Source organism: Triturus cristatus, chromosome 10 (assembly GCF_964204655.1).
Source record: "Triturus cristatus chromosome 10, aTriCri1.1, whole genome shotgun sequence".
Classification (NCBI taxonomy): Eukaryota; Metazoa; Chordata; class Amphibia; order Caudata; family Salamandridae; genus Triturus; species Triturus cristatus.
In genome coordinates this window covers 897,934,156-897,947,363 of record NC_140593.1, presented here as the reverse complement: position 1 = coordinate 897,947,363, position 13,208 = coordinate 897,934,156, and the positions used below count along the sequence as shown (strand labels likewise).

Sequence of the window (13,208 nt, the reverse complement as noted above, 5' to 3'; positions counted from 1 at the left end):
ACAGGAATTGAAATGCCACATAAACCTTCTAGAGTTAAGAGCGGTGTTCTTGGGTCTCAAAGCATTCTTTCCTCTGGTTCGGGGATCTCTAGTTCAGGTCCGGAAGGACAATACCACCACCATGTTTTATCTCCTGAAACAGGGTGGCATGAGATCTCAGGCTCTCTCTCTTCAAGCACAGGAGATTTGGGAATGGCTTCTCCTCAATCAAATTTCATTTTGAGTGGAGCATGTACCAGGGCTTCACAATCAGTGGGCCCACTCTCTCAGCAGGGTGTCCAAACAGTGTCACGAATGGGAGATGTTCTTTGGGTCTTGGGGCTTCCCAACATTAGATCTGTTTTCTACGTACCTCAACAAAAAGTGCACCTTTTATGGAAGCATGACTCCTCAGCCGGGATCTTGGGGAGACGCTTTTCTGCTCTCCTGGACAGGAAAATTTGTCTACGTCTTCCCCCGGTTTCCTCTCATTCCTCGAGTTCTCCAAAAAATAAAACTGGAGCCGTGCCACATAATTCTCATTGCTCCCAGGCGGGCAAGGCAGTTTTTGTTCACAGAGCTACTTCGCCTATCAGAGTGCATTCCAATTCTCTTCTTTACATGGACAAGGGGCAAGTGGTTCATCCTCAAATTCCCTCTCTTCACTTGTCGGCTTGGCTCCTCACTTCATTGAATTTGAGAATTTGAACATACCTAATGATTGCAAAGCAATTTTACTAAATTCTTGAGCTCCTTCCATGCGCAAATGTTACTCTGCAAAATGGAAAAGGTTGTGTGTGTGGTGCAGCGTTTATTCTTTACATCCACTTTCATCCACAGTGGAACAAGTATTGTCTTATCTCTTGCACCTAGCCAAGGCGGGACTCTTACATTCTTCCATTAAGATCCACCTTGCTGCGATTTCTAGATACAGATAACGTCTGGATCAATCTTTATTGTGGTCTCATAGACTTATTAAGAAATTTCTGAAAGGTCTATTCTGGACCTACCTACCAGTGAAATCCCCTCCAGTGCTGTGGCAACTAAATACAGTCATGTCACAACTAATGTGTTCCCCATTTGAGCCTGTACACAAATGTGACTTAAAATTTCTCTCCTGGCTTTTGTCCTTTCTCTTGCCAGACGTATCAGCGAAATCCAGGCATTCTCTATAAAGGAACTATTTCTTCAATTTGTAGCAGACAGGTTTATTCTACTTACGAATCATTCTTTCATGTCAAAAGTACCACTGTCTTATCACTTCAACGAGTCTGTAATTCAGCCTACATTTTTTCCAAATCCGTCCTCGGTGGCGGAAAAGTATCTCCATTCTCTGGGCATCAAACGCTGTTTGAAATTTTATCTGCAAAGGACAAAATCCTTTTGTAAGTCTTCTAAACTGCTGGTTTCTTACTCTGCACCCAGGAAGGGACTCGCACTAACTAGGGCCAGTATTGCTCGTTGGGTCACTTCAGCTATTGTCATCTGCAATGAGAGGGCTGGACATCCATTGCCTACAAGGGTGCAGGCCTATTCGACGAGAAAAGTCACAACTTCTTCAGCCCTGTTTGCGGGGTCCTCTCTCCCTGACATATGCAGGGCAGCAACTTAGGCGAAGACACACACGTTCACAAAGCATTACTGCCTAGATGGTTGGCGGAAGGCAGATATAGCCGTGGGACAAGTGGCTCTTCGCTGGCTTGAAGCCATCCTGATTTCTTTATTTACTTATTTTGTTTATTCTTGTATATCTATTTGATTGTTATTTCTAGTTGCATTAAGAGAATTCTGGTTATATAAATATTTATATATTTTTTTTTTCTTGGTACTGTCATGGTGGGATTGTTCTCCTTCATTGTTACTTCTATTTATCAGTATACTGTTCTTTAATTGGATTCAAGCATGCAAATCTATGAAAGATACAATACTGGAGAAAAAACAAGTTACTTACCTGTACACTGTGGTTCTCCAGTATTGATATCTTGTATAGATTCACATGCGACCCGCTCTCCTCCCCGGTAAAGCTCACCATTCTACCTCAGTCATATGTATATATTTGCACACTAGTGCTCGAAATCGGAGGTGTGGTGGCCCTGTGGAGAGGGTTACTCTGAGGTCTCTGCTGTGATTGGCTGAACTTTGGATGCTATAAAATGAGGTCGATAGTGCTCAATTGATTTTTTTCTCTCTATGGAGGTCATGTAATGTATTCAAGTACTTCTATTTCTACTGTTACCGTGGGACTCGCACCGTGACGACGGGGAAGATTCAATCTTGTGAATCTATAAAAGATATCAGTCCTAGAGAACCACAGTGTACAGGTAAGTAACTTGTTTTTTATGTGGCGTAATGCAGCACTTTTTTTTTATAGTGTCACTTCATTATTTTGTGATTTGAAAACATGATAATACTGCCTGGGCAAAGATTTTACCTCATTAGCACCATGCATAGCAACTGAAAGATGGCCAGTCAACCTTTGCTCAGGGCCTTCCACTGCGTGCGACACCACCACATTTTTTGTGACTTTTGATCCTTTTGTTACATTTTTTTTTAAATAAATTTGCAGACTATGCAGGAATTGCACATTGTGACATGTGTCTAAAAGATTGTAACCATTTTCTTTCTTTGTATGGTTAACCGATAAGAATGTATTGGTCTTTTATTCAATCTTCCCTTCTTCCATTTCGTTTTTGTTCTTTTGCTTTGTGTTCTTTTATTTTACAGCATAATACACTGTATAGTATATTTATAGTGTTGATGCGGGCCTAAATTGTATATAATATGAAATGTCTTTTCGCCTTAATAAAAAGAGAATAACAAAAGAAAAATTAGAAATAAAATAGTATAGCAATTGAAGGACCCCCATAGCAACTCCTACATTTTTGCAAGCCACCTATTAATGATAAGATTCTAGACTTCATCCCTTTTAAGTGGTTACCTTTATGTCAATGTTTTGTTGGGGCACTCTTCAAATGTTTACAGGACCTTACTACTTCTAATTTTAAGCAGTGCTGAAAAGTTTATTTTCATTGAAGGTCCACTAGGAATATAGTTCATAAATACTAAATAATCTCCACATCTTTCTGTAGTATTTCACGGGTCAGGGACCACAAGGGTTCTAGTACAGTTGTTTCCATCTTAAATTGCTATTGCATATGTAGATTTTGGTTTCCTTGGGGCACATAGCTTGGAAGCCATTGCTGGAACATGAACTCATACTATTAGTTTATGTACTTAGAAGCAAGTGGAGTGAGTCATAGACGATGGTTGTGGACTCATTGGTTACTTATTTGTTTCAATGTTTGGAAGAATTGGGTAGTCTAAACCTAGGTTCTCTGAAATGTTTGGATTTGTACTTTCGGGCTGAATGATATTGCTGTTCTCATCCAGCAGTCAGCCTGAAATAAAGGGAGCACTCTTTTTAGCAAAGAACATAGGAGGCATATTCCTTTCAGTTTTATTCTTGGCCAGAAGTTTTCTCCGCATGAAACATGACTCTCAGATTTTTACTTATTCCATCAGGATTGAAGTTGCTACCCCAGGCAGGGTGTTGCATGAAAGAGATTGATGCTATGGTTCCATCTTATTTGCTGAATCCCTATGTTTCAGCTCTCTTCGGTCAGAGAAAGCTTTTCTTCATCCAAAACAAGATAGGCTCAAGACCTTTGATTTGTGTCGCCTACTGAATCCTTTGGCAGTTGGAGCTGGATATGGGTATTGAAGGCATGCACTTGGCACTGAAGCTTGATCATGTAGACTTTAAGGGCCTTTGAACTTCTTGAATAACAGTATGCCAGTGACATTGGGAGTGCCGCATGTGACAATTTGGTGCTGGAATACTTCAAACCCATTTAAATATATTGACTCTAGTTAGAGAGGTAGGTCTTAATCTGTTCCAAGGCCATGCCAGACATTTGTGGATCTTTCTAGGTTAGCTTACCAGTATTGGATGAAGAGCTGTGTTCAAATCTAAAAATGTGTATTAATGCAAAAACATCTAAAATATGTAGTCCGCAAGACAGCGCTTCGTTCCATGAGTTAGTGAGCATACAGTGCCGACCGATCCCACAATTTTTTGTTTGCATTATTTTTAAAACCTATTTCTATTATATTTTCAAGATATTACAATAGTAACACGAACAAGCACCATACAGAATATGGGGTGGGGGGGGTGTCCAACCCCACCATAACCCTCAATCCTTTCCCCCAACCCCCTTCCCCCACTTCTCCCCAGGCAACCATCAGCCAATACAATTTCAGTATCGAAAGTAAACACACAGTTCTACACAGCATAGCAATAAGCCACAACACACCTACATTTGTCAGGGCATACCCAGACTTGGCATTTCCTGTACCCACCCAGTACTATATCCCTCTTAGCCACAACATGGCCAAGACTACAGAACAAGGCCTGAGCTCACAGTAAATCAAAGTCATTGGGGATCCCAAAAAGTATGGATTCAGGGTCAAGCGGGAACGGTGCGGAGAGCACCCCACTAAGTTCCTCAGAAATTGCGACCCAGTAATCCTGGATCACGGAGCCACTCCAGGCTGTTCCCATGGCATACAGTCTGTCTACCATAGTACACCCTGTGGAGTATTTTGAATTGAACTAAACGTAACCATGCCTTAATTACCACCACCCTTTTTGTTTGCATTTTTTATGCTAAAAGCAGACATGGAAAAGATATATGTGACTGAAACCGAAACTCAAGACATCTGGGGTTTCAGCAGGTGCAGAGCTTTCTCATTAGAAGTTTTGAGAAAACTATGAAAAAATCCAGATAATGTACATTTCTCAGATGCTGATCTAGTAATTTGCGAATTCTCTCTTACAAGTGCCAGTAACAATCACAGAGGCAAAACAAGTTTAAAGCGCGATTACAGTGCAATCCTAAGTGTAGGAATGGCATACAAAATGGCTGCCGATAAAGAAAAAAAGCATACTCATTATAAGCAATGTAAATCATAAAAAAGCAAAATTAGTTCTCAATCTGAATAATATTTTATCACCTATTTTTATCCGTCTGTCGAGTTACTGCCTGATCTTAAATCTGCCTCTGCAGAAAAAAATCATGGGATTGAAGGACATAAAGCAGATCGAGGAATTTATGGAATTCAACCAGCTTAGCTGATGACCAAAAGCAAGACTTTAAATGAGCAAGATAGTAGATAAGAATAGTCGAGAGAGATAAATGAGATCTAAATGCCATACAACACCTTTTAGTGGGTTGTAGCCAAGCACAGGCTTTAGTAAACATTTGTGCTGCTTGTCCCTCTGATCAAGAAATCTAGGGTGTCCTACTGGGTGAATATTTTGCTCTTTTAATGCTTAAGGTAACACCTATGGCTAGGTTCAACCTCAGAACTACAAGTATTATTTTTAGTCTGTTTTAAACTTTTAATTTAATAACACAATTTTTTTTTGTGTGACAATGCAGGCCATATTATGGCATGAATTCTCACTTGTGGCACATCTTTATTTACCAGTTTTGTTGCCTCCGATTATAGTACTGGATATAGCCAAACTCTTTTGTGTGTTCGACCTGTACACTGATAGTAACAAGCAAACTTGTGGTGGTTCCTCTACCGGTTGACATAACAAGGGTTCTTAATTTATATTTCTATGAGAAGTAAGTTTGAAACTACTTTAGTACTTTGTAATGGTTTGCCTTTATGTGATACACCGGTATCTTTTTTTATTTTTTATCGGATGACTAGAAAGTCTGAACATTGGTCTCGCCAGACAAATACCAGCATGTATGTTTGGAAGGATGGCTTGTCAATACTTTTTGCTGCAAACACTTATGCTCATTCATTTCCATTGCGGGGTACAATGTCTTATATGTAGGGATACGTATATTCAGAGGGTTGTTTGGGGTGTTCAACCCCCCCTAAAAAATGTATTCTGTTTACATAAAGAGACAAAAACACACACACTCATGTCTGGTTTGAAGGCCTTAAAAATTTTGATTTATTTGTAAAAATATTGTGTTGTAAGTACTCCTTACAATATGCACTGCCCCTTAAGGCTACCCCTCTCAGACCTTTCTTCTCATATAATGTATTTTCACACACTGTACCAGCGTGATTGTTGGAAAATCTGAAGTTCACACCCCTCAATTTTACTGACCAACCTATGCCCCTGCTTGTATGACAGGAGGTATGTACTCCTTAGTACACTTAGGACATCTGTTCATTAGGCATGCCTCCGGTTGTACATCTACAGTCCACTGACAGGTGAATGACTCGTGGGAGATGTTCTCTAAATGGTGATCCACCTGGGCTAACGTGAAAGGAACAAGAACTTTCATGTGGGGGTCCTGATTGGGAAGAAGGCTTTAAAAAAAGATATAACAAGCCCTGGTAAAATGCTCACTTAACAAAATGAAATGCAGGGTCTACATAAAATGGCATTCTCAAATGGCAGTGGTATTCCAGAACAAAATTGAGAATATTGTGCACATTTACACTGTGACATTGATAGGCATAAGTGCAATGGTTAAACAAAAAATTAGAAAAATCTGCTTGGCGGGGAGACATATGTTCTGTGGCAATGAGGGAAAATCAAATGCCGTTTATTTAGAGGACCCGATTGCCAGGCTTGAAACTGAAGTGATAAAAATTAATACAATTTTTTTAACAGTTTTTCTTCCTCTTTATGAATTATTTTGTAGCTGATTTGAGCCGACCGAAGACTGCCCCGGTTACCACTGGGAAGAGCAATGCCACTACCCCTAGCTCTCCAGGAACAAACTATGGCCCTGCAGCTCCTATCAACCGGCCCAAGCCTGCAAAGCCTTTGACAAAACCCACCCCAGACTCCAATTCTACCACAGATGGCAAGAAAGTACCTTCAGCCAAAGCCCCAGTCTCTAAAGTTAACGTGGTACCCAAAACAGCACGTCCAGGCTCGGTGCCAGCCCCTGACCTAAAGAATGTTCGCTCTAAAATTGGTTCAACAGATAACCTGAAGCACCAGCCTGGTGGTGGCAGGGTAAGTGGCTGCTTCATATTGTGACATCCATTTTGTTTACTTTGCAGTATTTAATGAAAAACTTGCCATCACTATCTTCATGTAGTTGGTCTTTTTCCGCTAAGCAAGGTCTCATCTGTGTATATGGACAAGGGTGATTTGGGCACATATAATATTCTGAACCCAAATAGTTGACGTGGTGCACCTGTGCCTGAACTAAGGTATACCACAATTTTTCCACAGGGTTTCTAACTCACATATATATTCATTAGGATATTAAGTGATGTTTGCACCCTTTGAATAGAAAAGCAGTATTTCCTAAAGGGTACTAGAATGCTTGTACCCCGAGGATTTGTATGACATGCATTCATGGCAAGTAATGATTTATTAGGCTATAGAAATCATGTTGCTGATTTATTTTTACATTTAGCTAATGCCATTAATGCCTAACCAGAGTCAGTGTTCAAATGTCCTGATTTCAAGTGTAAGTATCTTATTCAGTCCTAGTATTCTTCCATCTGCTCTCTATGTGTAGTCCTAATTATGTAGTAGGATAACAAGTTCTAAAAGTGCCACCATGCAAAGAAAGAAACCTGGTCTGGATGTGCCTCTAACTCATAGATTGTGAAAACCTAAGAGCTCTGTGGACCAGTGCACAAAAAAGGGCGAATAGGCTGCTCAATTTCATGGATTAAAAAAAGGTACATTGTGACTTACAGGCCTGTGAGGCTGACCTTCTCGACTCAAATGGCTCTGTCAACAGTTGAAAGTATATTTCTTGGATGTATGCAATATGATCCTATAGGAAGGTGCCTGGAATGTAACCAAGGAGAACGTTTTAATTGGTTATGATTCTTTATGCATTAAATACCAGTACTGTAGTTGGTTTTATTCTTTTTTTGGCTAAGGTTGCATTCCTGTCTTAAAATGACAGAAAATTCACAACTTCCCTGTATAGGACAAATGCAGGGTTTCTACTCACTCTGGTAGCAAAGATGGTGTAGCTCAAGACTCGGGGTATGCTCCCCTGCATCTTTTTTCTAATTATCCTTCCCATTACGCTCGCCCATAGGATAGGTTTATCCTTATCAACTTCTGTCTGGTAAGGTTATCTTTATATGTAGGCCATTTCTCCTTCCTACTCTAGGTAGCTCCCTTCCCTCTGCTTGCTCTCATGGTTTAATTGGCTAAAGGGGACCAGACCCCTGCCCTATTTCTTCTCTGTCCTTGCCTGTGCTACAATCTTTCTCCTCCAAGTAGCTTGCCCACTGCACAAAACTGCTTAACCCCCCTGCTCCTCTTTATGTTTCTTTCCCTGTGCATGATATTTGGATCCACCCACGTAGGAACAGAGTCCAAGAATACGTTTGGACTGCTTTCCTTGCAGGCTTGCCCGGCCTTTCTTAGTTCCCTGCGTCCAGAGTACACCTGCTCAGAAACCCACCTAATTACTTTGTGGCCAACACTAAGAATGCTGCACCCACCCATCTGCCTGCTGTCCTAATGAACTTTGGCTGCCCAAGATGCAGTAGAAAGGCACCAAACATCCTCCTCTTCATTACAACATTCCTCAGTGTCTGCAAACAGAGACTGAAAGCCATCATGGTCTTCGACGTCTCAGCAGCTGCCAACGAATCTCTGAAAAAATACTGTGGACCAGCATGGTGAGGCATTAGACTCTCTTCATACACTCTGCTGAGGAGACCACCCCGGCAATCCTTCTCAAGTAAGTCATAGCATCCCTGAACACATACAACTTCATTCAAATATGTTTAGTGTGGGTTGTCTCATTTTTCTGAAGAGGCTTTGTTTTCTATATTTTCCTCTTTAAAATGTCCATCCCCTCATTGTTTTTGAAATTCCAGTAATGTGGCAAGAAGCAATCTTGAAAGAATCCAGGTGGCTTGTATATTCTGCACATCCATGACTGTCTTATTTATAGTCCAAGAATGTGAAATATGCTAAACAAATCTAGGAGGCTCTTAAACGGCAGAAAGGAGATCTGGCACAGGTGAATAGAAGAAACCTCCTTGTAGTTGGCTCTCAACCTGCACAAAACACTAGGAGACCTGCTGCCTCCATTCACTTCATTGCTTTATAAAAGAAAATACATTTAAGAATCTTGAGGGCTCAGAGGAAAGGAGGAAATGATGGAAGTTATGGTGCAGGCATCCTTTCCAGTCGAGGTTGAAACTTGTGATGTCAGTTATCAACATCAAAGAACCTAACCTTGAAACTGATCATCAGTGAGCTTAATTTAAAACACTGATCACTGAGAGGTTAGCTGTTGAAGTAGACCCCTACTTGTTTGGTATCTGAAGTCGAGGCCATCGCCAATAAAGGAAATGCCATTAAGCATGAACGTTATGCCTAGACATTTAGTGTCTAAGCATAGGTTATAAATGGTATTGAAGTCAAGTTGATCTTGGCCTTCTCTTTAGGAAATCGTTTAAAAACCCCAGCTCTCCTTGAGCCGTCACAAGAAACAAGTTCCCTGGAAAGAACATAAGACCTTTTCAGAGAAATAGCCCTTAGCAGAAAAATGATATCTCCCACATGAAATAAACAAGGCAGCACACTCCAACTCTGCATATAGATAGCACTGCGGGCAGATGCATTCTAAGGTAACAGAGTACGTCACACTCTGACAGGAAGCAACCTCTTAAGTTATCCTGGAGAGCATATTTCCAGAATTGTCAGACAAAATCACCACTCGGGCTATTACTGTGGATGACTATATTTCTTTTCTTGGTTTAGAAAAGCCTTAAAAGTAGATGAAATACAACAGTAGATTATCAAATTCGTAGTTAAAAAATCCAGCGTATGACAAAACAATCAATGAATGAGTTCATTAATAATAAAAAGAGAAATAGACAAGTGCACACCCTAACTCACAGCTGTTAGAATTGAAAAGACCATGCACAACTGTCATTTGACAACGAGACTAAGATTGTCAGCTGTCTGAGTAAATTACATAATTACCTTTCAGGTTCTACTGGCAGCAAGTGACATAAATCCAAGCATTCCTCTCAAGCTCCTATTCTGTCTACTTTGAGTAATCTCTTCTAGGAATCTGTTTTTTCAGTAACACCTGGCAGAGAGCAGAAGGAAATGTACACTATTGGGTAAAAGATCTGTGACACATCTACCACAACCAAGAAGTAAGAATACTCTACCACTACTCTGTTTGGGTAGATGGGACTCATCCCCATGGGACGAAGTGCAGTGGTTCTTCCACAGTGGTAAGATGCAAGAGTTCATGGCGGTGGTAAATTGAAGACCTGTTATCAGACCAGGGCATCAGTCATTTGGTATCCCAATTTTCTTAAGGGACTTGTGAATGTGATTTCCAGTACGTGTTATATTAATAGTCACTGGGACCACTAATTGGTAGTGTTGCATTATTGGTTCCACCTTTTGAACCTCTGTGTGGTTGTCTTGTTCAGTATATTTTTCTTAAAACTGTTTTCCTGGTTGCACTAACTTCAGCCAAGCGGGTGAGAAAGTTGAAGGCCTTGTAGTTGGTTTATCACAAACTGTCCTCTGGAAGAACATTGTGTCTATAAAAGTCATGCTTCTTCTGGTGATGACAGCTTCATTTAAACTGGTATTTTCACTTGCCAGCCTTTTCACCACTGCTGCACCTCAAAAAAAGGCTCTTGGTCATAGTTCCAGAACTGGGGACTACAGTATGTAGACAGAACTTTTTATCTTTTCTGTGAGTGTTTGCAAAGGTTTAGCTACCAAACAATACATTATTTAAAGCTAGATGGCCTCATGCATTGCAGAGTATCACGAGGAATAGTTAAACGCCCTTATTGGACTTCTGATATATTTCTATTCATCGTTTTTTCTTGAAGAATAAACACATGATTATACAACAAAAAATAAAACATGTGACGTTCTTTACAAAACTTAATATATCCTTGTGATGTTTCCAAATTTTCCGAACCACGTGGCACCCAGCGCCATACCCCAGTGAGCCATCTAGAGTCGCTCTTCTCCTTATCAGGCCACATGTTGAAAGGCAACGGTTCTTGTTTCACCTTTGGCGTTACCTGCAAGGCAAGTGGCGTTGCCATACATTGTCGTTGGTCATTGATCTACCAAGTCTCATCAACTGTCTGTTCAACCAGTACTGCCATAGAAGTTCTGGTATAAGTAGCTTAGCATGGGCCAACCTATGTTTGACTTATTGCCTTGATTAAAATAAAATTACTGTAGCCTTGTTTGTAATCAGTGGTTCAGAGTCCAAATAGATAGGCTTTGATGAATAGTGTTTAATGGATGAAGAATCTGCTAAGGGAATCATATTCATTAGGACAGTTGTGTCCAGGAAGGTTGGATCCATGCCCACGTTTTAGGATGCCTATACAAGATACAGCTTCATATCATGAATCCTAATACAACTCATTTACATAGTCAGTGGTTATCATAAAAGTCTATACTTGATCCAGATTTCATTGATCGGCCATTAGAGACCACTGCATTAAAAGATGCTAAGTACCATCAATAGAGTTTGTTCTAGTGGATAATATGCTCCCACTGTTTTCCACTCAATTAGATGTGCTGATTGCTACTGAGCTGCACAATTTTGGGAACTGAAGGTGATCTGCCTGGGCAACATTTATGTTGTCAGTGTTATATCTGGCCTGTGCAGCACCTTGGGGAAAAGGTGGAGCCTCACAGCACCGTTATTGCTTGTAAAATGTTTTCAGTGAACTCAGCCTGTATCTGCAATATTACAAAGCTAACAAATGAGTCTAAAGAAACTGGTGTCAGTCATAGTCAACATTAAACAATGTGCGTAATGTTTGAACACCATCAATTTAATTTTTCTGTAAAAGTTATTTCTAATAAATTCTCATTTGGGTATCATCTGTTAAGAACGTTTTGACACAGTTCACAGCTCTATTAACTAATTCAGGAGCTCCACTGACCCAGAATATCAGCAAATCAGGTAAATAAATTGTATTTCAGTTCTGTGAAGCAGAGATTATTGGATTCACCTGTGCCTTTAGACATATTTTTCTCTTAAAATATCTCATTGATCTATTTTCTTTTGCGCCACCCAATGTCTTAAGGCATATGCTACCCAATGCACCCTTCTTTTTTTATAAAGGGGATCAAGTTTATTTTTACAGAGGTAGCTTTGCATGCTATACATTTCCATACACCAATCTTATAGAAACAACAGGAGTTTTTTTGCATTAGTAAGATCAACAAATAGAATTACCAGGACAGAGATGTTCTGTGTCTTGTAATCTGACCCATATGCTTTATCCCAGTTCTTGATAATGATTGAAGACTTTGAGACCTCTGAAAATGAAATGTTTCATCACCTGTATTAAGAATGAGTGGCTGATGAAAAATCACTTGCAGAAGTTAATGCACGGTTTACAGAAGGCATCCACATTGTACATGATCCGTCCCAGACTGCAGATAGAGAACAAGATCGCAACAACATCAATCTAAGTAATCCATTATATGGGTGACGTTGTGTACAGAAGGGTTGCAATTCTCCATGCCATTGTGCAACCTGACATGACTGCTAGAATATTTATAAAAAACATTAGTTCCAGATATTAGAAGACTTGAGAGGACGTGTTGAATATATCACCAGCAGCTTTGCAGTTGCCCCGAATGAAAACGCGGTTCCAAGACATCTTCCTGTGAGCTGTTAACACAACTCCCACAATTGATAGCCAAGGATTCCTTAGTGTGTAGCTGGGGCACTGACCTGGGATGCATGAAAATGCAAAGACCAAGGTTGGCCTAAGTGCATTCTTATCACCTTAGAAATGCTGATACAGAGAGCAGTACTATGTTTTATCTGAACAAATGGGGACACAAAATCCAGAATGTTTTCAAATAGGGAGGTTCAAAAGATTTGCAGCTGATTTCATGCCTGAAATATGCACATCACAACAATGTTTTCAGATCCTCAGAACACTGAAGCAAACAAGCTAAACATACACTTTGGAGGATGAAGTGCTAGATGACATTGTTGTAGTGGGCAATGCTGACTCTTCAGACAACATCCTCTTTCAATTGCAAAAGCGACCTCAGAGATCAGATCTCCTGTCCAGGATTTCAATCAAGACCATTTTCTACAGTCTCCCATCCCTGAGCTTTACTGCTTGGCTTCTTATTACCTCCAACATGGTTATCTTAATCTTGTTTCCAACTACATTTCTGTGCTTTATGGATTCAAGGGGTCCTTCAAGTGGAAGAGGTGCTTCATTTAGTTTCT

The 13,208-nt window shown here is 40.2% G+C and overlaps 1 protein-coding gene across 50 annotated transcripts in view; it reads left to right on the top strand.

Moving 5' to 3' along the window:
- MAP4 (microtubule associated protein 4) overlaps positions 1 to 13,208 on the top strand; it is a 1,793,677-nt gene that overhangs the window by 1,511,879 nt on the left and 268,590 nt on the right. For all 50 annotated transcript variants that reach the window (XM_085628688.1, XM_085628664.1, XM_085628660.1 and 47 more), the window contains one exon: positions 6,657 to 6,976. In XM_085628688.1, coding sequence (XP_085484814.1) covers positions 6,657 to 6,976 — 320 coding nt within the window. The remainder of the gene's footprint in view (positions 1 to 6,656; positions 6,977 to 13,208) is intronic.